Source organism: Pristis pectinata, chromosome 1, assembly GCF_009764475.1.
Source record: "Pristis pectinata isolate sPriPec2 chromosome 1, sPriPec2.1.pri, whole genome shotgun sequence".
In the NCBI taxonomy this organism is placed as follows: Eukaryota; Metazoa; Chordata; class Chondrichthyes; order Rhinopristiformes; family Pristidae; genus Pristis; species Pristis pectinata.
The window spans coordinates 38,217,062-38,242,003 of NC_067405.1; the positions used below are offsets into that span (position 1 = coordinate 38,217,062).

Consider the following 24,942-nt stretch of genomic DNA (forward strand, 5'->3'; position numbering starts at 1 on the left):
AGTGCCAGGTAGGGGACATGAGCAGGGGTGGAGTTGGAAGACTGTGGCAGGCGAATGACAGATGGAGGCAGACAAAGAGAGAGGGTAAAAGAAAAAAACAACAGATCAAGCAAGGTGCAGGGAGGGGAGTATGAAGATGGGAGACAGCTGCTGGAGGGAGGTAAGCAGGAAAACAAAGTGCAACCAGTGCTGAACTCAGATAAGCAAAGGAGGTGAGAATGGGAACCATTAGGGGAGAGGTGAACAACCAGATGGGGGTGGGTGGGGGGAAACCTGGAAACCTGTGTGTGAAGTAGGTGCATGGAGCCAGGAGGGAGGAAGATGGGTGAAGTGGTGTCGGGGGGACGGTGGGAAGGGGGACAAAAATGAGAGGACCGGAGGATCAGAAGGAGAAGTAGAGGGAGCAGGAAGGTGGGGGAGCTGGGGGGGGGGGGGGAGGCGGGGGGGAGAGGAAAAAAAGAAAAGGAGGGGGGGTGTAACCTAAAATTGGAAAACTCAATATTCATGCCATTGGGTTGCTGACTATCTGGGCAGAATATAAGGTGTTGTTCCTCCAGTTTGCGTTGGGCTTCATCCGGGCAGTAGAGGAGGCCAAGGATGGAGAGGTCAGTGTTGGAATGGGAAGGGGAGTTGAAATGGTCTGCAATAGGGAGCTCGGGATGGCCATTTCGGACTGAGCGCTGGTGTTCTGTGAAACAGTCGCCGGGTCTGCACTTGGTCTCGCCGACATAGAGGAGGCCACACCGGGAGCACCGAGCGCAATTGACAAGTTTGGAGGAGATGCACGTGAAACTCTGCCTCACCTGGAAGGACTGTTTGGGTCCCTGGATGGTGGTGAGGGAGGAGGTGTAAGGACAGGTGTTACATCTACTACACGAGCACGGGAAAGTGCCAGGGGTAAGGGAGAGATGGGTGTAGAGGGAGTAATGTGAAGGTTGCTGAAGGGTATGTCACTAATGCTCTTCCTGCATAAAAAAAGCTTTTACTGTGACAGAAGGGCATTCCTGAATTTGTCTCCAGTTTAATGTGCTGTTGATCAGTACGTGACTGATGTTTCAGAGGATGGTAAACAAGGACAGCTGAACTAAAAACCAAAAGCAGTTTCAGTTGCCATGAAAATCCCCTTACTATTCCATGATGTATCTTTTAAGACAAATTTTATGATTGAATAAACAAAACTGAAACAAATCCAAAGCTTCGTCAAATATTCACCGCATAAACATTCCCAATAATTTCATTCTTCCCTCTTCCTCTTCACCACCGCCACCACAAAATTTACCGTCACAACAATTTCCTTGGCATTTAAGGAACCCATTTGATTCCAGTTCCCATTGTTAATCACAAGGGCATATATATAACATGATTTAGGATACTTTTATATTTATTCTTTTTTCAGGATCTGGGCATCACTGACAAAATCAGCACTTATTGCCTTTCCCAAACTGCCCTTGAGAAGCTGGTGGTGAGTACCCCACCAGGTCATTTAAGAATGAACCACTCAGGGTGGGTCTGGAGACATTTGTAGGTCAGACTAGGTAAGGATGGCAGATTCCCACTCCTGAGAGACATTGATTTACAGAAGTAGGATAGATTTGTAATCATAGTTACTCAGAATAGTTTTTTTTCCAAATTCCATATTATTAACTGAATTAGATTGCACAGTTGACACAGTTGCATCTGGATACAGTGGAGAAACCTGCATTACATGCAAATGGCAGAAGTCGGCAGTCAATGATATCAACCCATGTAGAGCACTGTTGTGATAGCAGCTCTGCTAAAATAAGATCTGACGATCCACCAGATACCAGGTGTTATGCAAACAGTGTGAAGATGCAAGAAGAGCTCATAACTGCACTGGTTAAAGGCTTTCTCAATGACTTGCAGATTTGTTGGTGACTGAGAAGCAAGCTGATTGGTTTGACAAAACTAGGTTGAGGTAGTTATTAAGGACAAAACACTCATTATTGCTGTCTGCACACAGTGTGTGACTGGGACTCAAGTTACTCCTGTCTGCTAAGAAAAATAAATGCATTGGTAGTCATTCCTCTGGGCCTCCAGCAAAACAGAAAGGAGGAGGAAAGAGCTCAAAGTTTAGGACAAGTTGTCGGAGGAATCAGGGAGAGGAGGGCTCTGGGCCGGATGGCCAATCCAGCTGCCAGAGCTACAACTGCAAACCCGTGTTTTACCTGCTCCACCTTTGCTCGGCAAGGTTCCCATGTCCTTTAACTTGATTGATTTAGCCCCTTCCAGGCTGGAACTGGACATATCCCAGTTTTCTATTCACCACCAGTCTAGGGAGGTGCTCTACACAAGGAGGAGGAATTTCTCTTCTCCTTGGAAGGTTTTGGGGTTTCATTGACCAGGTGGGATTCCCCATGTTGCATGAAGTCATGCATTGCACCTTCAGTGTTCAAAGAGTTCAACAAATAACATGGAATGTTACCAAAATAGCAAGAGTTTTCACTTTCATTTTGAATGTACAGTTGCACAACTAATATATCAATGGTGATCTCAATTCAAAGGAGTTGCACGATTCATCTATACTGCAACAATTAGCAGTGCCTACCATATTCCATCCACCAAGCCAGACTAAAGAGTGGAACTTGTAAGGGATGGTGTGGGGAAGGTTTTCTCTTGTATACAAAGCAGAAGTCAGGAATGTGATGAAATATTCTCTGCCTGTTTGGATAAGTCCTGCTCCAACAACGCCCATCATCCAGGGCAAAATGGGAGGTATGACAGGCACCCACCCACTCCCTGCACAGGTTGTAGTCTATACCATTTACAAAATGCATTGCAATAGTTTGCCGAGGTTTCTGCAGCAGCCACACATTTTAGAGCTCATGACTATTTTCACCTTGAAGAACAATGATTTGGGTATAGTACCACCTGCAATTACAGCTTCAAGTCCCACACCAAAGACTTAGAAAGATATCAGTGCATCTGTTCTGTTCCGTAGTCAAAAGCCAAGACCAATATATCACTGTGGGACCATATTCACCACAAGCACTGCATCAGGTCAGGTGAGTAGCTCCTTATCTTGCAGGCAGTTAGAAATGATCAAGTGCTGACTTGCCAGCAACACCCACATCCCATGATTGAATAAAAGGTTCCATACTAAGTGGCAGGTGTTGATGCCGCAGCAGTTGCAACTTTTCCACTTTTGCTGACTGAATCGACATCTATTTGACAAGAATTGAAGAATACATGACTCAACCAAATTATTACTCAAGATGATATTTACATCAAGATCAAACCATTCGGTTGTTGACTAGTTCAAACCTGTGAATACCAATATTGCCAGAAAATACTCCTTCAGGAGGTTGATCTGATGGATATGTATTTAGCCCTACAGATTTGTTACTGGTGCCAATTATGGGTTGCTTTCTGCTGTATGGGGAGAGAAATCTGATTGTGTGTGTCTTGCAATGTGCCCAAATGACGAATCTGCTATTGATGAATAGCTGGCGGTTTCCAGATGTGGTATTTTGTAGGAGTGCGGTGAAGCAGAGGATCCACCATTAATAGTGATAGCAGTTTGATGAGTAGGTTGTTGTTTGATGGTTGACTGCATAGGGCTACGTATAAGGCTAGTTATTGAGAGATGAGAATTGTTATATGTGTACCCATTAGGACCTTGCATGCAAGGTCATTGAAATTTTTGTATCTCATCCTTGATCCTTCACTACCAACATTTATCTCGTGTGACCTCCTCCCTCAACATTCGCGCGCTCTCTCTCGCATGCGCTCTCTCTCTCTCCCTCTCTCAGAGTTTTTAATTGACATTTAAATATCCACCAAGATACTTATATATGGAATTTTTTCTTGAACATGGAACTGTCTGGCCTAACTGCTCTGGTAGAGTGTTCATGATCCACATGCAGGCCCTCCCACCACTCTTCATCTAACCACCTAATTTTCTCTCATTTATTTTCTTTTTTTGCATCCTCTTAAAAGTATCTGTTCTGTTTACGTCTGGATTGTTGTCCATTTCAGATTCTTGTGCACTTTGAGTAAAGACCTTGCAGGATTCATTGCTGACCATCTTATCTTTATCACCCAAGTTTTACCCACATCCACATGTAGAAAAATTTATCATTCTTTATAATTTTGAAAACATACTGTTAGGTCACACCTCAGCTTTCTCTTTTTCTTACCAACCTTTGCTAACAATTATACCAAGGAGACGTACAGCACAGAAACAGGCCCTTCAGCACTCCGAGTCCATCCATTTTACACTAACCATTATTTTTATTCTCCCCACATTGCCATCAGCTTTCCTCAGATTTTAACGCTCACCTACACACAAGGGGCAATTTACAGTGGCCATTTAACCCTACCAACCTGAGAGTGTTAGGGATGTGGGAGGAAACTTGAGTGACCGGAGGAAACCCACACATTCACAGGAAGAACGTGCAAACTCCACACGAGATCAGAGTGAACATAGGTCTCTGGTACTGTCAGACACTGGCTCTACTAGCTGTTCCATTGTGCACAAATCCTCTCAGCTATTATTGTTATAATGTTTGGGGTTTTTTTGTTATATTTATTATGTAAGATTATTTATTATGTAGATTTACATTTAGTTTTATTGTTAGTTGATTTTTTTGCACCATGTTCATCACATTTGCTTTAAATAATATGGTGACCCAAATTTTGCACACCACATCATGTAGTGCAACCAAGGTTTGAAGTGTATTTAACATCTGTTTCTCAATCTGTGCTTCTGAAAATGAACCCCAGTTGTTTTTGTTTTGTATGTTTTTTGCTGACCAAATTAAGCATGTCATTACCTCGAACTTTGGCAGGACATAAATGAATTTAAATTTAGACAAATTACATTTTTGGTGGCGTTCGTGCTTAAAGAGTATGGAGAAATAAAAGATCTAGGGGTAAGATACCTAACCTCCCAAAGTAATACGTTCTCTTTTCTTTATCTCTTGCTCAATTTAAGTGAAAATTTCATGCCAGCAAGTTCAGGCAAGTACTGTCTATATGAGAAGTGTTTTTTTAAAAAAATACATCTATTTACTTTCTTCACTCATGAATGGAATGAAATGGAAGAATAAGATTAGAGCTGGCAATACGAAGTAGAAAGGTATTGCATAGATGAAGATAAAAGTGCTGGACAATGTCCATTATTTATAACAAGATATTTATGATTTATATTCAGCCCAAACTGCACCAACCAGTTCATCAGTTAGTTGCTAGAGAGGTGTAGCCACTTAAACTTCTTCAGTCTGGTGTACAATTCACAATAAAATCGAACTCCTAATATAGTGCTTGAATATTTGGTCTGTTAAAATGCAGTATCATATAGGGCTTTGGACATTAACTAACCAATCCTGACCTTGTATCCTTCTATCCGCATTAAATGTTATCATTCTATATTTAAGCCAGAATGATAATTGTTAGGAGGATGGAAAGATACAAGACCTGGGCAGGAAACAGAAACCAAAGTCCAGGATCGAAGACCTGGGCAGGAAACAGAAACCAAAGTCCAGGATTGATCATGACTTTATTAAATGGCTGAGTTGGATTTAGGGTCTATTTGGCCTGGTCCTGTGCTTTAGGTCTTATAATGTCCTTACTGATCTGAAGTGCTTCCATCTGTACAATGACTTGAAGTTTGCATATTTACCAACAGGGCGTTGGGGTGACAGCAAATGCTTTCTATCTCTTCCTTTCATCTGTAAACGTCACAATATATCACTGGTGGAGGTTCACACAACTGAGCGTTACCTGCCAGACATCTCGTGTCCAAAAGGTTGGCTGTATTTTGAACATAAGGTGATTTTAGATAAAGAATTTTTTGTCTGCAATATTTTATAGATTAAACATTCTTAATAATACAGACCAATAGGAAATATGTTTCATTGTAGTTCCAGTTAAAATATTATCACAGCAACTTTCATTAATTTATTTTTAAGGGAAAAAGCTCACTACTAAATGTACAAAATGAAAATTGTAACTGATATTTTTGTCTTACCAAACAGTAATATAGATGGACTTCATCTTTTTGCCTGCAGCTAATAAAAGATGAATATGAAAGAAATGTGTACTTATATATAGTGCCTTTCACATCTCCTAAGTATTACAAAGCAATTTATCAACAATTCATATCTTATGAAGTGTATGCCTTGGAAATTATTCCAAGTTAGTAGTGCTAAATGTACCACATTGTAGCTTCAGCATATTGAACTTCAAAATTCACTACCATTAATTTAAACTGAATTTACCTTCAGATGCATGGTACAACCCACCAACAAACTATGTAGCGTTTCAAGTGTCAGTGACTATGGATACATTTCTAGGCAGTAGTTAATAATCATTTTTATTGCCAAATTGAACAGTTAATACATTTTCAGAATATCATTACTTTTAACTCAAAACTTGCACCATGAAGAAAACTTTACTGGTGACTTTTGTTATTCTTACAACAGTGTTTCCTGGTTTATGTACCAAAGGACAAAAGTCAACTAAAGCATTGGTATTCTTCTCAAATGTTCTGCACCATACATGGAGGGAATCTTGCTACAATAGAAAATGAAATAGAACAAGGTAATTGAAATCAGCTAATATAATTTACATATATATATCTTGCATATTTAGATCTGTTTTTCATATAATTGCCTGCACCTGCAGGGATAGAATAAAAGCAGTGACACAGACTTCCCCAGGTGGAAGAATAAATTGAGACTTCCATCCATTGTTGAAACTTGTGATCCCTGTTTGGGGGAGTTTGCTCCACAGTATCTAACACAAATTTTCATGTCCTTGTATTGAGACTCCAGGGCCCAGTTAACCAATTTTTCAATGATGCAAGCCATGGCATATCAATAAGTCTGTGAGATAGAGTCATAGAGTCATACAGCATGGAAACAGGCTCCTTGGCCCAACTGCTCCATGCTGACTGTGTTGCCCTGTGAGCTTGTCCCATCTGTCCCTGTTTGGCCCAAAACCCCTCCTACCCATTTACTTATCTAGATGGCTTTTAAATGTTGCTAATGTGTCCGCCTCAACCACTATTTCTGGCAGCTGATTCCAAATATCCACCACCCTTTGCATGATGAAGTTGCCCCTGATGTCCCTTTTAAATGTCTCGCCTCTGATCTTAAACCTATGCCCTCTTATTTTTAGCATCTCTTCCCTGGGAAAAAGACTATGTGTCTTCACCCTGTCTATGCCCCTCATGGTCTTATATACCTCTATCAGGTCAGTCCTCAATCTCCTACGTTCCAGGGAATAAAGTCCTAGTCTACACAACTTCTCTTTGTAACTCAGGCCCCCAGGTCCAGGTAACATCCTGGTAAATCTTTTCAGCACGCTTTCTAGTTTAATGACATATTTCCTATAACAAGGTGACCAAAACTGTACACAATACTCCAAGTGCGGCCTCACCAATGTCTTATACAACAAAACTTCCCAACTGCTCTACTCAATGCCCAGACTGATGAAGGCCAGCATGCCAAGTGCTTTCTTCACGCACAAGAGCAATGTATGAGGCCAGATCAAAGTGCAGATTTCACATGATGTAATGAAACTCCTATTTGCTTAGCTGTCCTGCCTGCTGCAGTCAGGTCCCCCATTTAAAATGATGAGTAGCGCAATTCCATCTGGGATGAAATGGCATTTTACAGTACTTGATTTTATATCTCTCGCTCAAATCCCAGCAAACAGACAGCTATACAATTGACTCCATGGTGTTTAAAATTGGTGCCCCACTCAGCCTTCCAGATTAGACTATAGTCTTGCTCTATAATATACATTAACAGCTTCAGGAATTAATGATTTGTTTTCCCTTATGCATGTCTGTAAGCAACAATTACTAACTCAACCATTGGCAATGAAGGCTTTATTTCTAAGATTCCATTCTCATTTTTTTTAAAATTCACAGCATTTTTAACAATCCAGCTTCTGGAAAGATCAACAAGTGTTTGGATAGGTCTACACAGTGATAACTTTGAACGTTGGGTGAATGGGAAGCCTGTAAAGTATACAAACTGGTTACCAAATGAGCCAGCACGAGATACTGTAGACCCTTATAAATATGATCCCGTGAGTTTTTTTAATTTAAATTTGCTATATATAAATGCACTATTTATGAAACTTTGTATGGATGTAACATTTTCAAAAAATATATGATACATGTGATTTAGTAAGATAAGCCACAATAAACAACCACTCTCCTTCACCCGGATGAACTCATTCTCAAATTGAACTTCTCCTTTAACTCCATTCACTTCCTCCAAGTCAGAGGTGTGGCTACAAGGATCCATGTATGTCATGCTGTGCCTGTTTCTTTGTGGGATGCATGGGAGAGACCTGGTTTCATTCCTACTCAGATCCCCTCCCTCACCTCTTTTTCTGTACATTTACAATTTAAGTTTTGCTGCTTTCTGTGTTCAAACAGAATTTATGTTTCATACATTTACTTCCACTTGGTCCATTATATGTTAGCAACCAACATACACCCACAGACTCCCCTGGCTATATTGATTACACATTGACAATACTTTCTCAGCCACTAAATTATACTTCCTCCCTCCCTGTAAGGACTCCGTTCCATTCTCCCATTCCTCTGTCTCCATTTTATATACTCTAATAACAATTTCTTTCCATGCAAGTGCTTCTCAGATGTCTTCCTCCTTCCTGAAACATGCCTTTCCCTCTGTTGTGATTAATGGACTGCATCTCATCTATTTCCTGTATCTCTGCTCTCACTCCCTCTCATCCCGGACAGAGCAACTTATGCAAAAGGTAATTCCAGCATTTTATCCTGCTTACTGCTGAAAGAACATTTTAATAAAATGTTTGAAATTTAGCCAATTATAATAGCCATTATTTCTTTTTGCTTGCAGACGTCAGAACATAGTAACAGTCCTATCTTACAAGAGGAGTCAAAGAGATGTGCTTTATTGTCCAACAGTCATGCTCATCATTCCACTGGAAAATGGTACACAAGAACTTGCAACACAAATCATTATGGCTTTGTTTGTCAAAAGAACCCAGGTGAAGTCCTTCAGATAAATTGTCAAATTGATTTTAATGAACAAATAAGTGATGTATTAGCTTCAAGATACAAAATAGCAATAATCTCTTATTTCAGTACTTGGAACTTGAAATCCCCACACAGATCTATTAAGTATGGAACTATAGCTGTGATAAATTATTGTCTTGTCCCCGGAGGTTTAAGTCAATGGTTGCTTAATTCTAAAATATAAAGATGTAAATTATTCTATGCTCAATATATGTGTGAAAGGAAACTATTCTGTAAGAGTCTGAAATCTTGTTTTGTGGATCACATCATTTTATAGATCCTCATACAGTTCATTCTTCTAATGCAGAATTACGTGGCTTAGTACATAAATCGTATTCCACACGGGAATTATTCTGCATATAAAAAATGTAACCAGATATACTTCTGTATATTCTCAGATTCTACAAGAAACTGAGGAAGTTGCCTTGAGATACAAACATCATCAAGCAGCTACTAAAGTTTATTATAATACTTCTTTTTTCAAAGTATGCACTAGAGAATTCTTGTTTTGAGGGAATCCAGTAAGTTGTTAAGCTGAGGTCTGCTTTTGCCACTAGGGTGTGATTTGTTTGCTGCTCTTCTGTAATTGGTTGCATATTTTATTTTCTCAGCAGATAAATCTATTCATTTATTCTTTCAACAGATAAATCCATCCATAATATCAATAAATCATCTGTGTATCAAATTCCTGATACATTTGCATATGGAAATTACACATATAAACTAATTAAGAAGAACTTAACATGGTATGAAGCATTAAATGAATGCAAACAAAGAGAAACTGAACTGGTCAGCATCACAGATCAATATCACCAAGCTTTTCTCACAATTATTGTGAATAGGCTGTCTCATCCGCATTGGATAGGACTTTCTAGCTCAGATGTATGTCCAAAGCTATGTTACCTTTTTAAAAACTTTAACATTGTTTATTGTGTTTGTAAAAAGAAAAAAAAATATATATAGTGATAATGTTAACATCGTCCATTTGTCATTGTTTGCAGGATGGCAAAAGCTTTACTTGGTCAGACGGTAATGGCATTGTTTTCACTCATTGGGCAGTAGAAGGTCCTCATTCATCTCATGATTGTGGGTACATGGATACAAATGGCTACTGGAAGACCACTGACTGTGAAACTCGACTCCAGGGAGCTGTTTGCCAGATTTTAGAAAGTAAGAACTTAGCTTTAAACCCTTTCAAAATAATGCTGGATTTTGTGATGAGAAGATTTAACCTTACCTCTGAAATATAGAAATATATATTATAACAGAGAAAATTGCACACGTGCAATTAAGTGTAGGTCTGGAAGTTGCAGTAAAAGAAACTCAGCTCTTCTGCATGTATGCTATAACAAATCTCCCTTACAGACTCAGGTTTGAAGTACCTACAGCAACTTGAAGCTGGGTACCTATCCACTAGACTCATGCCAAAAACATTGAGACTAGTGCATTTTTAACAGATGGTAAGTGACAAATATTGCTGAGCAGTTTCTCTGGCCCTGAAAATGATACCTTTTCCAAAAACGGAGTATTTTTCCTTCAGAAGTTAAGTGTTGGGAGTTTTCTTATTTTGTTTTACTTTAAGTCTGTGAGAGAGAGATGAAGGCATGAAACAAGTGTTTTTTTCACTTTTGTAAATACTGTACGTAGTTTATATCTAAGTTATACTCCCTTGTTTTTAGCTAGTTGGATTTGACTCATGTTTCTGTGAGAATTCTTCAAACTGATTTCAGATCCTTGTTGTTTCTTAACTTGCTCACAAATACTTTGTCCACTGGTTCGTTCTTTGGATTAAAAAATGTTTTGTCTCAAAAGCACAGTTTCCTCACTGCTGGGTTGTAGAAGTATATATGGATACAATTTGAGACAATGTTTAGAATCTCAAAAAGGAAAGTGAAACTAGCAATAAACAGAAGAATCACGGATGTTTTAGTGGAAGTGGATGATAACAACCATTTTAAACAAGAGGGTTGGCATTGCTTAGTGAGAGAGAGAGAGAGAGAGAGAGAGAGTGCCTTTTATAATATATCCTTCCATGGAGGATGGGAAGTGAAGTAGATGAACAGCAGCTCAGTGGCTTCTGTATAAACCTACACCCCAAAACTGTATGTGGAGCTTTCAGTTGAGCAAATCCTCTGTAAACTTGACCTTTCCCATGGCTATACTCAGGTCAATGTTGACTAAATGAGTCCCTTCTCCCAGATGGTGAATATTCCCAAGGACTTGTGTGTATACAACTCTGCTATAGGGGCAAAACTATCCTCAAATTTCTTTTTTAAATCATTATGGACAAGATTATTAAAAGAAAACGCAATGATGCTGGAGGAACTCAGCAGGCCAGGCAGCATCCTGGAGAAAAGCAGGCGGTCAATGTTTCGGGTCAGGACCCTTCTTCAGGACTCAATACATAGGAGGGAAAAGCAGAGCGGTGATAGATGGACAAAGGAGGGGAGGCGGGGTGGGCACAGGGTGGTGATAGGTAGATGCAGGTAAGAGATGGTGATAGGTGCAGGGGATGAGGAGAGAGCAGATCCACCAGGGGATGGGTCAAAGGTAAGGAGAGAAAGGAAAAAAAGGTAGAAAAAAAGAGGCTAAGGAAGGGAAGAAGAGAAGAAGCATGATGGGGGGAGGGGGTTTGTGGGGAAGGAAGGTGGGGATTACCTAAAGTGGGAGAATTCAATGTTCATGCTGTTAGGCTGCAAGGTTCCAAGATGGAAAATGATGTGCTGTTCCTCCAGTTTGCGCTTGGAATTTTCTTGGCAGTGGAGGAGGCCGAGGACTGACATGTCATGACATGACAGTTCTGAAGAAGGGTCCTGACCCAAAACATTGACCGCCTGCTTTTCTCCACAGATGCTGCCTGGCCTGCTGAGTTCCTCGAGCATCATTGTGTTTTTCAATAACTTTATATGGTCTTTCTGCAAGTACTAATTTTTTGTTTGAATGCTTGTTTGATTTTGTGTACATTTTCCTTGGTGCAGCAATATCAGTAGTAAAGATGAGCAAAGTGGACGATGATCTTTACTTTTGTCAATTTTATGATTTTTTTGCAAAGCTTGCAGAAATATAATAGGATATATTTTAATTACTTTCTGCATTTTGAGATTGCTTGATTTATTTTCAGGTAAAATCAATGAATCAAACAGTATAGTAACCAATAGAAGGGAGAAATTGTAATATTTGCTCATTTGTAAAGCAACAGAATTTCCTCTCGACTCTCCCATCTCCACCACCCCAAAGCAACAATAGCAAAAGGCTGATGCCATTTCACCAACCAGTCACTTAAAACTAGAGTTTCTATGAAGACAGTGGCTTGTGACTAATGTAAAAGCTAGAGATGATCTGGCCCAAGGCATGTTAATTCTGGGAAAGGAATGTCCAAGATGACAAAGTCCAGCTAGTCCTCCTGCCCCACCTTCCACCCCTCGAAAAGCATTCCAATTTGGGACTGAAAGTGGTTGAAATCTTCACAGTTCGCAATTCATATGATTATATCCTTGAATAAAATTTGAGGTTCCATGTAAGCCAAGTTTGTATAATATGAGGGCCTATTGTCTGAAATATGGCTGTTCAATGACAGGCTTTCGTAAAAATATTGGTAGCAATATTGTTTGAGCTAATAGAACTGCTTTGAGGCTATGATTTCCGCGTTGACACCTCTCAGTCCAAGTTAGAGTTGGGAGTTAAGTGTGCAATTTAGAATATCCTGAATCTTTCTAATTAATCTGCTTATAGCTGCAATATCAAGTTCACCTGCTCACAAAGTGGAATGCCCGAATATTGCTGAAGGTTTACCCTGGATTCCATTTCGAGGCAATTGTTATCTTTTTGACCTGGTTTTATACAATTCTTCAAGCCTAACAATAGAAGAAGCTAAAGACCTTTGCGGAAACCTGGGTAAGGTATAATGCCTTGATAAATTAGCATTACACTGAATAACTTGTTCATATTTGAGCTCATGTAGAGATGTAGCCAATGTGTTATGTTTATAGCACTTAAAGTGGTGACAAAGTCACAAGTGCTTGAATGATCCAACAACTTCTTGAATAAATTTACTGATATGATTCCAACTGCCCTCTGTGATAGAGAAATCCGCAGGTTCTCTACTCTTTAGGTGAACAAATTCCTCCTCATCTCACACCTAAAAGACTCATCCCATATCCTTGAGTATGACCCCTTATCTTGGAGTCTATTGGGATCAACCTTCTTGCATCTAGTCTGTCAGGATTTTAAAAATTTCAATGAGGTCTTCTCTCATTCTTCTAAACTGCCCAATCATCCCATCCTCTGTTCTTAAATCTGTCCTGCCATTCCTACTTTGATAAGGACACCAAAACTGAACACAATATTTAAGGTATGGTCTCACTCAGGCCCCTTATAATTGCAGTCAGACATCTCTGCTCCTTGTACTCAAACCTTCTAGCTATGAAGGCCAATACAGCATATTGCCTTCTTAACCACTTGCTGATTCAACTGGTGTACAAGGGCACCCACGTCTCTACAGCTCCCTCTTTTCTAATCTATCACCATTCAGGTAATACTGTGCCTTCCTGTTTTTGCCACCAAAATAGATAACTTCACATTTATACAAATTATATTGTATCTGCCATGCATCTTCCCACTCACTCAACCTATCCAAATCACACTGGAGCCTCTCTGCATCCTCCTCACAGCTCACACTTCCACCCAACTTTGTGTTGTCTGCAATCTGTGAGTACTACTTTTAATCCCTCCATTTAAATCATTAACATATACAGGTCCTCCCCAGGTTACGACATGGTTCTGTTCCTGTGAACTGTTTGTAACCACTGAACAGTTTGCAGCTGTGAACCGAGTTCCCACACGGCAGAAGATGCCTGCAGCCCCGCAGCAGCCAGCAAATCCATCCTGCCGGTCTCCCAAATACTTGTTCATATGTACGGTCTGCACGTAAGGCAGCCATCTGTAAGCTGAGGAGGATCTGTGTTATGAATAGCTGTGGTCCAAGCACTGCACCCTTAGATATGCCTCTGGCCAAAGCTTGCCTCTCAGAAAATGATATGTTTATTCCTATTCTCTCTTTCCTGTCTGCCAGCCTATTCTCTATCCATGTCAGGACCCTACGTGATTTAATTTTGCACACATCTCTTATCTGAGACCTTGTAAGTTAGGACTACCTGCTTACTGATTCCAACACAGGAGTAGCCATTTGGACAATCAAGTTGATGTTGGGTCCTATTAATCCCATTTCACTGTAATCCTGCAATTTATTTCCTCTCATGTGCTGGTCAATTTTTTAAAAATTCTTTTGCCACTTACTTACCCCAAGGTATAATTTATAACAGATAATCAATGTACCTGCAGTTCCTTGGAAAATTGTGAAATAGGTTAACTAAATAATTTAATAATTGGCAGGAGATTCACCTCTATTGTCCTGTATCCCTAGTACAGTGAGAATATCTTGTATTAATGTTTCCAACTAATTTCTGACCTGGAAGAAAATGCCCACTTTTTCACTCACCTGTGCAGTTGTGAAGTATTAGCACTTAAGTCTTTTTCCTTTTTGTCTCCATTTTCACCAACATTTTGCTTGTGCTGTGGTGGGAATATGGAGAGGAATGCAAGTAATTAGTTAGTACTTTCTCTTGATAGTCTACCATTCACCTATTATGTTTGTTTTAATGAATTAAAGAATGTTACATTTCTTGGTTTTATTTCCTTATCTTTCAACCACAAACTAAGTTTATACTATTCTCTGCAATTGTAAACTGTTTGAATTATTACCACTGTTTGTAAGAAATAACGTTGTATGCATCTAGCAAACAGAAAGGCATATAGGAAGATTTTTTTACATTCATGGAAACTTACTACAAACTTCTTAATCTTACAGCTACAAAATCTTTCATATTACATATTAAAGATGAAGAGGAAAACAATTTTATTCTTCAACAAGTAAAACCATACAGCCACATTGCAGATGTAATCTGGTTGGGTATCATGTTTGATATCAATGGTAAGTTATGACTATGCTCACTTGAAGAAGAAAAGTCAAAAATTAGAGTACCTTTTATTAAAAATACTACCTTATTTAAAAAATGTAATGGTTTCTTGCAAGTATCTTTTAAAGTATCTACTTTTAATTTAAAATCTAGAGTTGGTGATCATTATTAATGATTATAATGGTGTTAAATATATGAACAAAATAAGCCTGTATCTTCTACAAATTTCCAAGGAAAAGGCATAAACTAGTAATTTTATCTCCTTCGTTAATTTTATATTTGTCAAATGTCACATATTTGCTAAGTAAAGCAAAACATTGTTTATTTCCTCTAAGCATAATTGGGCAGATTCCATGAATTCCACTTCAAGTAATGAGCAGTGTTTTATGGAGTGTTGGGCAGGGAATTGTTATTAAGTACCAAATCAAGCCCTGTGGATTTATTATTTCCCACATGGTGCATTTTGCAACCATTTCTCTTCACCAGATTTAAGGTATCGGCTTCAACCTCATTTAGGTAAATAATGCAATTATAAAGTCTGAGGAATTCTTAACCTTATAAACAGACTTTCAGAAGAAATTTGGATTATTTTCATTCTTTACACCTTAAATAACTTTGAGACTCCACCACTCCCCCCTTCCCACCCCCTCATTTTCCCTGATCACCATCCTGAGCATCAGCTTGTTCATTTTCTTTTATCACAAAATGTCATTCACAATTATATGTTGATTGTCAGTGCAGAGGACAAGTTTTGGAAGATCAATGTAGTAATGTAACTTATTTGGGTCCAAAATTTTTGTAATTTTGCATTTGCCACCAAATGCATTTCAACCATTGGTCACACAAAACATCATGATAGTTGGGTTAAGCAAGTCATAGCATGATTTGGCAAACCCTTGTATATCTTTTTGATATAGAGCTGTGCATTTCATGGGTAGGGACTCCCTTAGAAAGCAACATGTTTGTCTGACATCTACATGCAATGTTGACGTGATTTATTGAATGCTAATAATCACAGGAAGCCTAATTCTAATAATTATGGGAAGCAATGCTCATATGTGTGGATCCACTAAATGATTGCAGTTTTTCTTGGGGTAACTGCTTACTTAGTACGTCACTGAACTGAATACATTTCATTTTAATGACCTTCATTATGCTACATTACAGATAATACATTGAAATGGTTTGATGGTACCCCAATAACATATTCAAACTGGGGTGCAGAAGAGCCTAATGCAAATCATCTCTCAGTTAATTTCTGTGCTGCAATGAGATCCTCAGATGGTACATGGTTTCTGATTGATTGTGAAGAGAGCGTTGGGACAGTTTGTCAAACAGGTATATACTAAAATGTTTCAAAGACCATACATTGATATTGAAAACTATTGAGTCACTTGTTTAGTCAACACGAGTGTATGTTTTAATAATGATTTTAGGTTACTAAGTGTATCTGATGTCCTAATTACAAAAAGCACATTTAGCTTTTCTGAAAATATATACAATAAATAACTGAGATTTGGAGATGAGGACAGTGCAAGATTCAATACCTAATCTGTGCTAAGTCCATACAGCAATTAGCCTTGGTACTTCTGAAAGTGGAAGAAAAATCAGTCAAGATTCCTGCATCTGATTCATGTACCTAGCTACCTTGGTAGAAGTTTGTACACATATAGATGGAGCCCAAAGGCAAATTATAGCCATGAGAACAAGGTGACCTCCACCTGCGAAATGTACTCTACATAGGATCTAACGCAAAAAAATGAGTTGGAGGATAAATAGACAAAATGGATAATGATCAATATGATGGGCCAGATTGTGCTGATCCTAGGCCACACTCCAGCTAACCCCACAGCCACGCAACACTTTTTGTAATTGTGTGACTCCTGACAAACTATGGGCATCACCACTGCAATCCTTCCACACATTCGGAAGGCCTTTATGCTATTTTCAAATGTTTCTGATGACAAGATATTTGGAACTTTTTTTAATTAAAAGATTCAAAAATATTTTAAATCACATGAAAATCCTGTCAACTGATTTAATAACATGACGGTACTTCAAATTAAACGTAAAAAATTAAATGAAGAAATGGAGAATTTTTAAATGAAGAATGTAGTTTCTTACAAATACATTAAGCTGAGAAGCCAGGCAGTGAGTCCAGGGTCAAGTGAGAGGTCACATGTGCATGCGAGACAAGCAAGTCCAAAACAAGCTGAAGTTCTCTACACTCATGTTCGATACCTATTTCTATTTCTTGCATTCAAATATATCTATTTGGTTTTGCAGTAAGTAGTATTGAAATTTTGAAGGTAGCACTGCATCCCACAAGTCCCAACCTAAAAATAATATCAGAACACTCAATCTAAACTAGCAATAGAGCTCCCCATCAGGATTTGTCTTTACACCCAAAAAGCAGCAGAAACAGATTAGTCATAAATTCTCGCCCCTCTTCTTCAACTACCTTCCATATCCTCAATTTTTGAGATTCAGCATAAAATTCGAATTCATTATGTATGCTTGTTGTTGTAGCCTCAGTGGATTACAAAGCTATGTTGCAAAGTTAAATAGCAGTTAGAATAACTGTTTCAATAATTTTATTAACCTGTATGTAAACAGGAGTTTCTAAGGGGGCACAGCAGTTAGATGTTACGTGGCATTGCTGTTAACTTACCCATTTAAATCAGTGATTTCAGTTATTTCTAATGGATAAACAGTAATGATTTTGACAAACCTAAAGGGCAAGTTTTTGCTATTGGTATTGGTTTATTATTGTCACTTCGACCGGGTACAGTGAAAAACTTGTCTTGCATACCGATCGTACAGATCAATACATTACACAGTGTAGTTACATTGAGTTAGTACAGAGTGCATTGAGGTAGTACAGGTAAGAACAATAACAGTACGGAGTAAAGTGTCACAGCTACAGAGAAAGCGCAGTGCAATAAGGTGCAAGGTCACAACAAGGTAGATCGTGAGGTCATAGTCCATCTCATTGTATAAGGGAACTGTTCAATAGTCTTATCACAGTGGGGTAGAAACTGTCTTTAAGTCTGGTGGTACGTGCCCTCAGGCTCCTGTATCTTCTACCTGATCAAAGAGGAGAGAAGAGAGAATGACCCAGGTGGGTGCCAGTTACAGAGGGAGGGGTTGAGTCTCGGAGTTTGGTGATGAGTTTGCTTGGGATTATTGTATTGAAGGCAGAGCTGTAGTCAATAAACAATAGTCTAACGTAGGTGTCTTTACTGTCCAGATGCTCCAGAGCTGTCCCAAATCCACCCCTCACCCCACTCCTCAATCCAGTAGAATGGGGGTAAAAATTGAAGCAGTTAATTCAAAATGCAATTTTAAAATACAGCCTCATTGGAACAGCATAGGACGTCAAAACTTAGGGATCCAATTGGGAATGGCATTGACAATTAACATGAGAGGTGACAGACATTATTGAAAGAAGTTATCAGCCTGAGCTATACACATTTGCTGAGTGCTTCCAACATTTTCATTTTCATACTTCCTTCTATGGATCAGTATTTTGATAAAGTTCCTGTGAAGACTTTGAGACACTCTGCTGCTTTAAGGGGGCTACATAAATGAAATTTGTTCTAAACCTGAGACAGGAGAGTCAGAAGGCAGTAGAGCTGTAAAGTGTTGGAATAATGATTGACAGTGCAAAACGTGAAGGGGTGACATAACAAAGAGCATGCCAGTTATCTAACTTGAAATTCTGCAATGTAGTCCCATTAAGCTCTTCCATAAGTAGCGTATCACACATTCTGGGAGTGGTTTTTTGTTATTTGCAGAAGAATTTTACAAAATATTTTCTTGAAAAGCAGAAAACTGCAGATGCTAACACTGAAATACTCAACATGTCAGGAGATCTATGGAGAGAGAAACAGAGTCGATCAGTAATTTATTCCCCAGTTCTTGTATTGTCAGATGAATTTAATACAGTTCATGTAAAAATGTCAAATGATTTCTATACAACATATCATATATATTGTACTTATAATATATTTAACATCATGATTTCAGATTTGAGTGGAAATGCTTACATCCCAAAACAACATGGTAAGTTCCACATATATATTCTTCTCTGCAAAGTAAAAACAAAATGTGCTTTACATTAAGAGAGTTAATTAAATAAGTTCATAACTTTTACAAGATTGAATGCAAGTGTGTCAGTTAACGTTAAACACTGTTTGTAAGTCTTCAAGGGATACTAGCATGAAATTAACAATAATAAATGATACAAAATTATATAAACAATTTTTTAAGAAAGACAAAAATAATAGAATAATATGTAATTAAAATAAAAGCAAACAAAAGAACATTTTGTTCAAAAATTATTGAACCTGAGACAGAAGAGTCGGAAGGCAGGGGAGTAGAAATATATCAGAATAGGAATTGTTATGCAAAATGTAGAAAGGTGACATGACATAAGAGACACTGGAAATCTGAAATAAAACCACAAGATTAGGATGCTCCTGTGGAGAGGAAAATAAGAGTTCATCTTCTAATCACCTAATACTTGAATCAGAAGTCATTGACCTGATGTGTCAGTTCTGTTTCTCTCTCTACAGACTGATCTGGTTATATATAAAATAGCAGAACCAAGAAGGAGACAAATAGACATAATAACCATGCATTTTATTGCTTTGTGGTTATATTTCCAAAAGGAACATTAAAGCAAATCTCCCACCTTATCGGACCCACTGCCATTTCTGTGTAGCCTTCCCAAAGTCCATTTCTTTGTTGGCTTAAAATGGCAGCAGCATCCTGCAGAAGGCCACTACATGGAGTCCAGCAGTGCAGCATGAATATTAGTAGATTTCCTGGCTCTTGGACTGGGAAATCTGCTGACTGATCCTGTGCCATGTTTACCCCAGTGCAAATAGAATGGCATTATGTGAAATGAATGTGAAGAAATGGCTGCTGGGAGAACGGTAGATAGACCTTTTTGTTTCATTAAATTTGGTTAGTTTAAATATATTATTTGTTTCAGTGTCTGTTTTTAGCATTTTTTTATAATTAATAATTTAAATATCTCAATGGCTTTATTTTTTTAAAGATCAAAAACATTCAGGAACATCCAATTTCAGTGACGGTTTTGACAGCACCAACAGTTTTCAACACATTCTTGATAGCCCAGTCAATCAGTTGTGCTGGGAGAAGCCACTGTGATGTGTTGGGAATAAATTTCTTATGACCACACCATAGAAAAGAGTGTGAACCAAGGTCTGGCAGTCACCGAGTTCAGGTTTAGTGGAAGATCTGTCCCAGCATTTAATAAGATTTAGCTCCAGTGAATAAGGGAAACACGAGTCTATTGTTTGTCAATTTGCTTAGTAAAAATTGAAGACAATATTCTTGAGAACTTTGACTTAAAGCAAATAATTTTTCTGAATAAAGGTGTATGTTTATGACTGTTTATTCTGTTTGGTTCAAATTTGGCATTTTGGATTTTCAATTAACAGATTTTTGTTGTCTTCCCTCAGAATACCAAATAGGAAATGCAACAGTGCTCAAAATAGTGATAGCATTGCTGATAACTCTGGTCATCACAGTGGGTGCAGTTGTTGTGTGGTATCTATGGAAGCGGAATCAACCTTCTTTCAGAAATGCCTATTATAGACAATCTGCCCCTGAAGCGACTGACAATGATGGAAATATTCTCATTTCTACATTTGAAAGGAATAGTGGAAATTAAACAAGTGAGTTGATAATATCCATAGTTACAAGAATGTCTTGTTGGATTAAGGTAGTGATAGATATAAATGTTCAACAATTATTGGTCATTTAATCACAAGTATGTTGAAATCATTGTTATACAATGTGAATGCAGTTTTCTGCACATTGTGCATTCAGTACATGGATTGTATTCTCACTAATATTTTCAAGGCCAAGTAGTGGGCATCGATTAGCCTATAATTTTTACTAAAAAATTCAGTGCTTCTGTTATTAAGTACTGCATGTAACAGGTTATCTTATTTGTGTTCTCAAGTTTGATGACTTTTCATGTAGGTATCTATGCAGCTGGAAATACCTCTTGTCTGGGGTCCTTGTGTACAAATTATGTGCATTGATTCAAAATGGTAATCCATTTTGGCATGTGCTTGCAGTGCTAGAATGTGGTGCAACTTCTGTTGTTGTTCAGTCATTGATTGAATTCCCTTTTTATTCTACCAAATCAAGAGTGGATATTCTAAAATTTGAGTTAGTTGGAAATAGGATAATTGTTGGAACATGCGGAAGGAGATCTAACCACTTCACATTTAAATATAACCAGTCATTTTGCCGCCAACATGTTCTCATTAGTCAAGCACCTCAGCTGGTGTTCCTCCAGTAGGGAGTCATGTCTTGTCCATGTAGGATAACAGCATTTTAAATATAATCATTAAGTTAATGGACAGAAAATGACTGATGTATACCATTTGCATTGTAAGTTCTTGTATCATTTTGGCAGAGGGAATTATAATCTCCTCCCCACCATTCCACCCTGACCAATTGTATTTGGCAGTTAGGAAAGAAGATTGATGTTGCCGCCATGTGTTATATATGTTTAGAATTAAAACTTTTGAATTGAAGTTATGTGTGAACTAGATTAACAGTACATTCATTAATGATATTGATATGACCCTTCAGTCTCTTCATTTGAAAATTTATGCAATTTTTAGGAACTTTTCTGCAAAGTAATGCATTTCTTCTGGTTTAATTACAATGTGCAATCACAGCTGAAGCTGAACATCAAGTCTAAATATTTTAAGGTTCACTTTTTAAGCACTTTCAAATATTAAAAGAAATTGAGTGAACATATTATATTGCACTTGTCACTTGCAATTAAAGAATTCAAATTTCACATACTACAGGTGGTTTTGCTCTAATTTCTACATCCAGAAACACAAATGGACTGTTTACTCCTTAATCCCATATGGTGAAGACTAACTCTGCAAACACAAAGCTCATTGAAGCTATATCTGTAGAACATTTATTTCTAATTATAAATGGCATGGAAACATTTGAGATACAATACTTATAATTGTGCTATTGAAACTTGTCAGAAGTAATTTATAATATTTTTATTTAAATTATACTGTTTTCTCATTAAGTTCTTGGGTAACAATTGCTATCACTGAAAGAGTCATTTGATTCTGCATTAAATTGAAGATGCACATAAAAGTTAATGTACATGCCAGAAGTTATTCTAAATAAATGCTTTCAGGTGTGATTCATTCATGCATAAAATTTCTGATTTGTCCATACCCAACAGCATAGATACAGTCCACGGATAGACTCCATTTATAAAGGAACAGGACGGGCTGTTCAGTCATTTGTTTATTTTGCCATTTTAATCATGTCTTGACTGAACTCTAACTCTAGTTTATCTCCAGTTTGTTCTGAGTCCTTTTAACAAAAGTTCGATCAAAATTTATATCGAAGAAACCCTTTGAGGAAAATTGTCTTGTTATCCTTGTACAAATAAAACTTGGTTTCATTCTTAATTGATAGGACTGCAATCTTTTAAGATTACGCCACTTGTTCTGGATTCTGACACTGCAGGAAATAGTTTCTTTGTATTAACCCTGTTAAAATGCTCCAATCTTCTAAACTTAAGGTAATACAACCTACCCTTGAGGTCCTGCTGCAATTCTGGCAAATCTACATTGAAGATCTCTCTCCAAGTCCATTATATATTTCCTGATTGGTGCTCTCTTAACTGGAGTGCTCTCAGTGTCATTTGATAAGGCTCCGTACATCTGAAGCATCATTTCCTCATTTTTCTTTTCCAGCATCCTTGACATGCAAATATTCTGTTAGCCATTCTACTTTTTTTAAAAGATGAGGATGAAATAAAATATTCTGTGCAATAAGATCACCTGAAAAAAGGGTTCACTTGTTTTGCTTTGATGGCCAATTGAACACAAAAGTTGCTGTATACTTACTCTGAATTACAATAAAATTATAGCTTAAGCAGTGAAGCATTATAGCCTGTGTATTACATAATGTTTTTGTGACCGTTTGTAACAGACCTCTCTCTATAACTTCATTTATACTTCCACTGTCGAATATATGTAAACATGTAATCTTAATCATAGTGGGGGAAATAAAAGTCTGCACTAACCAGGAGTACTGCAGAGAAAGAGGAGAATCAGATATTTCAAGATTTGTTCAATTAACCAACAATTGTATGCAGTAGTTAATTTTCTAGAATTTATTTTTCTATTATGTATTTTTGTTAGCACATCAATTAATTGTATATTCCATTGTTCTTATAACTTACTTTTTTTGAATATGAAATGTTGCTGTGTTAGTTTGTTACATTCACTTTTACCTATTCAGCAGCCAAAGGGATGTAGTTTACTTGTAGTATCATCTACCTATTCTCATGCAATGAAGATTTGAGTAACACTTGGGACCAAATGATTTTTTTTTATTATGTTTTCATATGATTAACCAGGATGACTTATGAACTTAACAAATGAGCTTGATTATCTAATGTTATCAGATTTAAACCTGGACCGTTTAGGAGAAAAAATATCTTGATATTTCTATTACTTATAATTTTCTTGATATTCTTTGCATTACAGAAAATATTTCAATTTAAGTCCTTTGCATGTTTTAATAAGAAAGCAGAACGATTCAGGCAATTGTACTGTATATGTGAAAGATATGGTAAGGAAAATCTACCATGGTGTTATGCTATTGAAGTTTCACTGCAACTGTTTTAAAAGATGGTACATGATAAATATTGTGGCTGTGAAATAACTTGTTAACTAATGCAGTTTTGGATTTATTCGTGAAATGAATAATGTAAAACATTTGAATTTATTTGTATGAAATATATTTTATTAAAATAAAGTTTCAGTTATTCTGATTTATTCATTGGGGAACCACAACAGTGGAAATTCAGTCCAGGATGTCCAATAGAGGCAGAGTTCTGAGCTGGAGGCTAGAATGCAGGGTCTTGACAAGATCATCTGTTGTATTGCAAGTTGCTTGTGACATAAAAATATGAGAAATAGGAGCAAGAGAAGGCCATCAGGTCCTGCGTGTCTCGTCTGCCATTCATTGAGGCCATGGCTGATGTTCCACCTCATGAATATTTTCCTGCACTATTCTTTGATTCCCTTAATATCCAGAAAGGTATTAATCCCTACTTTGAATGAACTGAACATCCACTCCTCGGGTTTGGAGAATTCCAAATATTCATCACCCTCTGAGTGAAGAAATTTCACCTCATCTTTGTCCAAATGGTCTCCTTTTTCTGACCCCTCATTCTAGACTTTTTAGCCAGGGAAAACCATCCAGCCTGTTGAGCCCAGTAGGAGTTTAGTAAGTCTCATTCTTCTAAACTCTAGAAAATACAGGTCCAATCTATTCAATGTCATCACATAGAGCAAACACTCCATCATTGGATGTGGTCCAATGAATCTTCACTGCACTCACCGTGTATGGCCCAATATAATTGCAGTAAATCTTCTGCACTCCTGTATTCAAATCCTCTCATAAGTAGCAGTTAGCGTAATGCTTTACAGTGCCAGCACCCGGGTTCAATTCTGTCAACTTTCTCTAGGGAGTTTGTACGTTCTCCCCATGTCTGGGTGGGTTTCCTCTGGGCGCTCCGGTTTCCTCCCACATTCAAAAGACAAAGACATACAGGTTAGGAAGTTGTGGGCATGCTACTTTGGCGCCGGAAGCGCGGCGACACTTGCGGGCTGCCCCCAGAGCACTCTACGCAAAAGGTGCACTTCACTGTGTGTTTCGATGTACATGTGACTAATATATCTTATCTTACCTATATTTGTTTTCCTAAGAACTTGTTGCACACACATGCTGCCTTGTGTGCAAGCACACCCTGCTTCCTTTGAACATCAATGTCACCCAATTTCTCACATTTAGGAAAGATACTCTACTTTTCGGTTTTTTGCTCCA

General features: G+C 37.9%; 1 protein-coding gene across 2 annotated transcripts in view; it reads left to right on the plus strand.

Moving 5' to 3' along the window:
- The window catches only part of pla2r1 (phospholipase A2 receptor 1), a 126,693-nt gene extending 102,946 nt beyond the window's left edge, over nt 1-23,747 (plus strand). For both annotated transcript variants that reach the window (XM_052028493.1, XM_052028574.1), the window contains 11 exons: nt 5,648-5,790; nt 6,444-6,561; nt 7,898-8,058; nt 8,862-9,012; nt 9,684-9,922; nt 10,042-10,210; nt 12,773-12,934; nt 14,907-15,029; nt 16,183-16,353; nt 19,045-19,080; nt 20,508-23,747. In XM_052028493.1, coding sequence (XP_051884453.1) covers nt 5,648-5,790; nt 6,444-6,561; nt 7,898-8,058; nt 8,862-9,012; nt 9,684-9,922; nt 10,042-10,210; nt 12,773-12,934; nt 14,907-15,029; nt 16,183-16,353; nt 19,045-19,080; nt 20,508-20,719 — 1,685 coding nt within the window. In that variant the 3' untranslated portion in view covers nt 20,720-23,747. The remainder of the gene's footprint in view (nt 1-5,647; nt 5,791-6,443; nt 6,562-7,897; nt 8,059-8,861; nt 9,013-9,683; nt 9,923-10,041; nt 10,211-12,772; nt 12,935-14,906; nt 15,030-16,182; nt 16,354-19,044; nt 19,081-20,507) is intronic.
- The last annotated feature ends 1,195 nt before the right edge of the window (nt 23,748-24,942 follow it).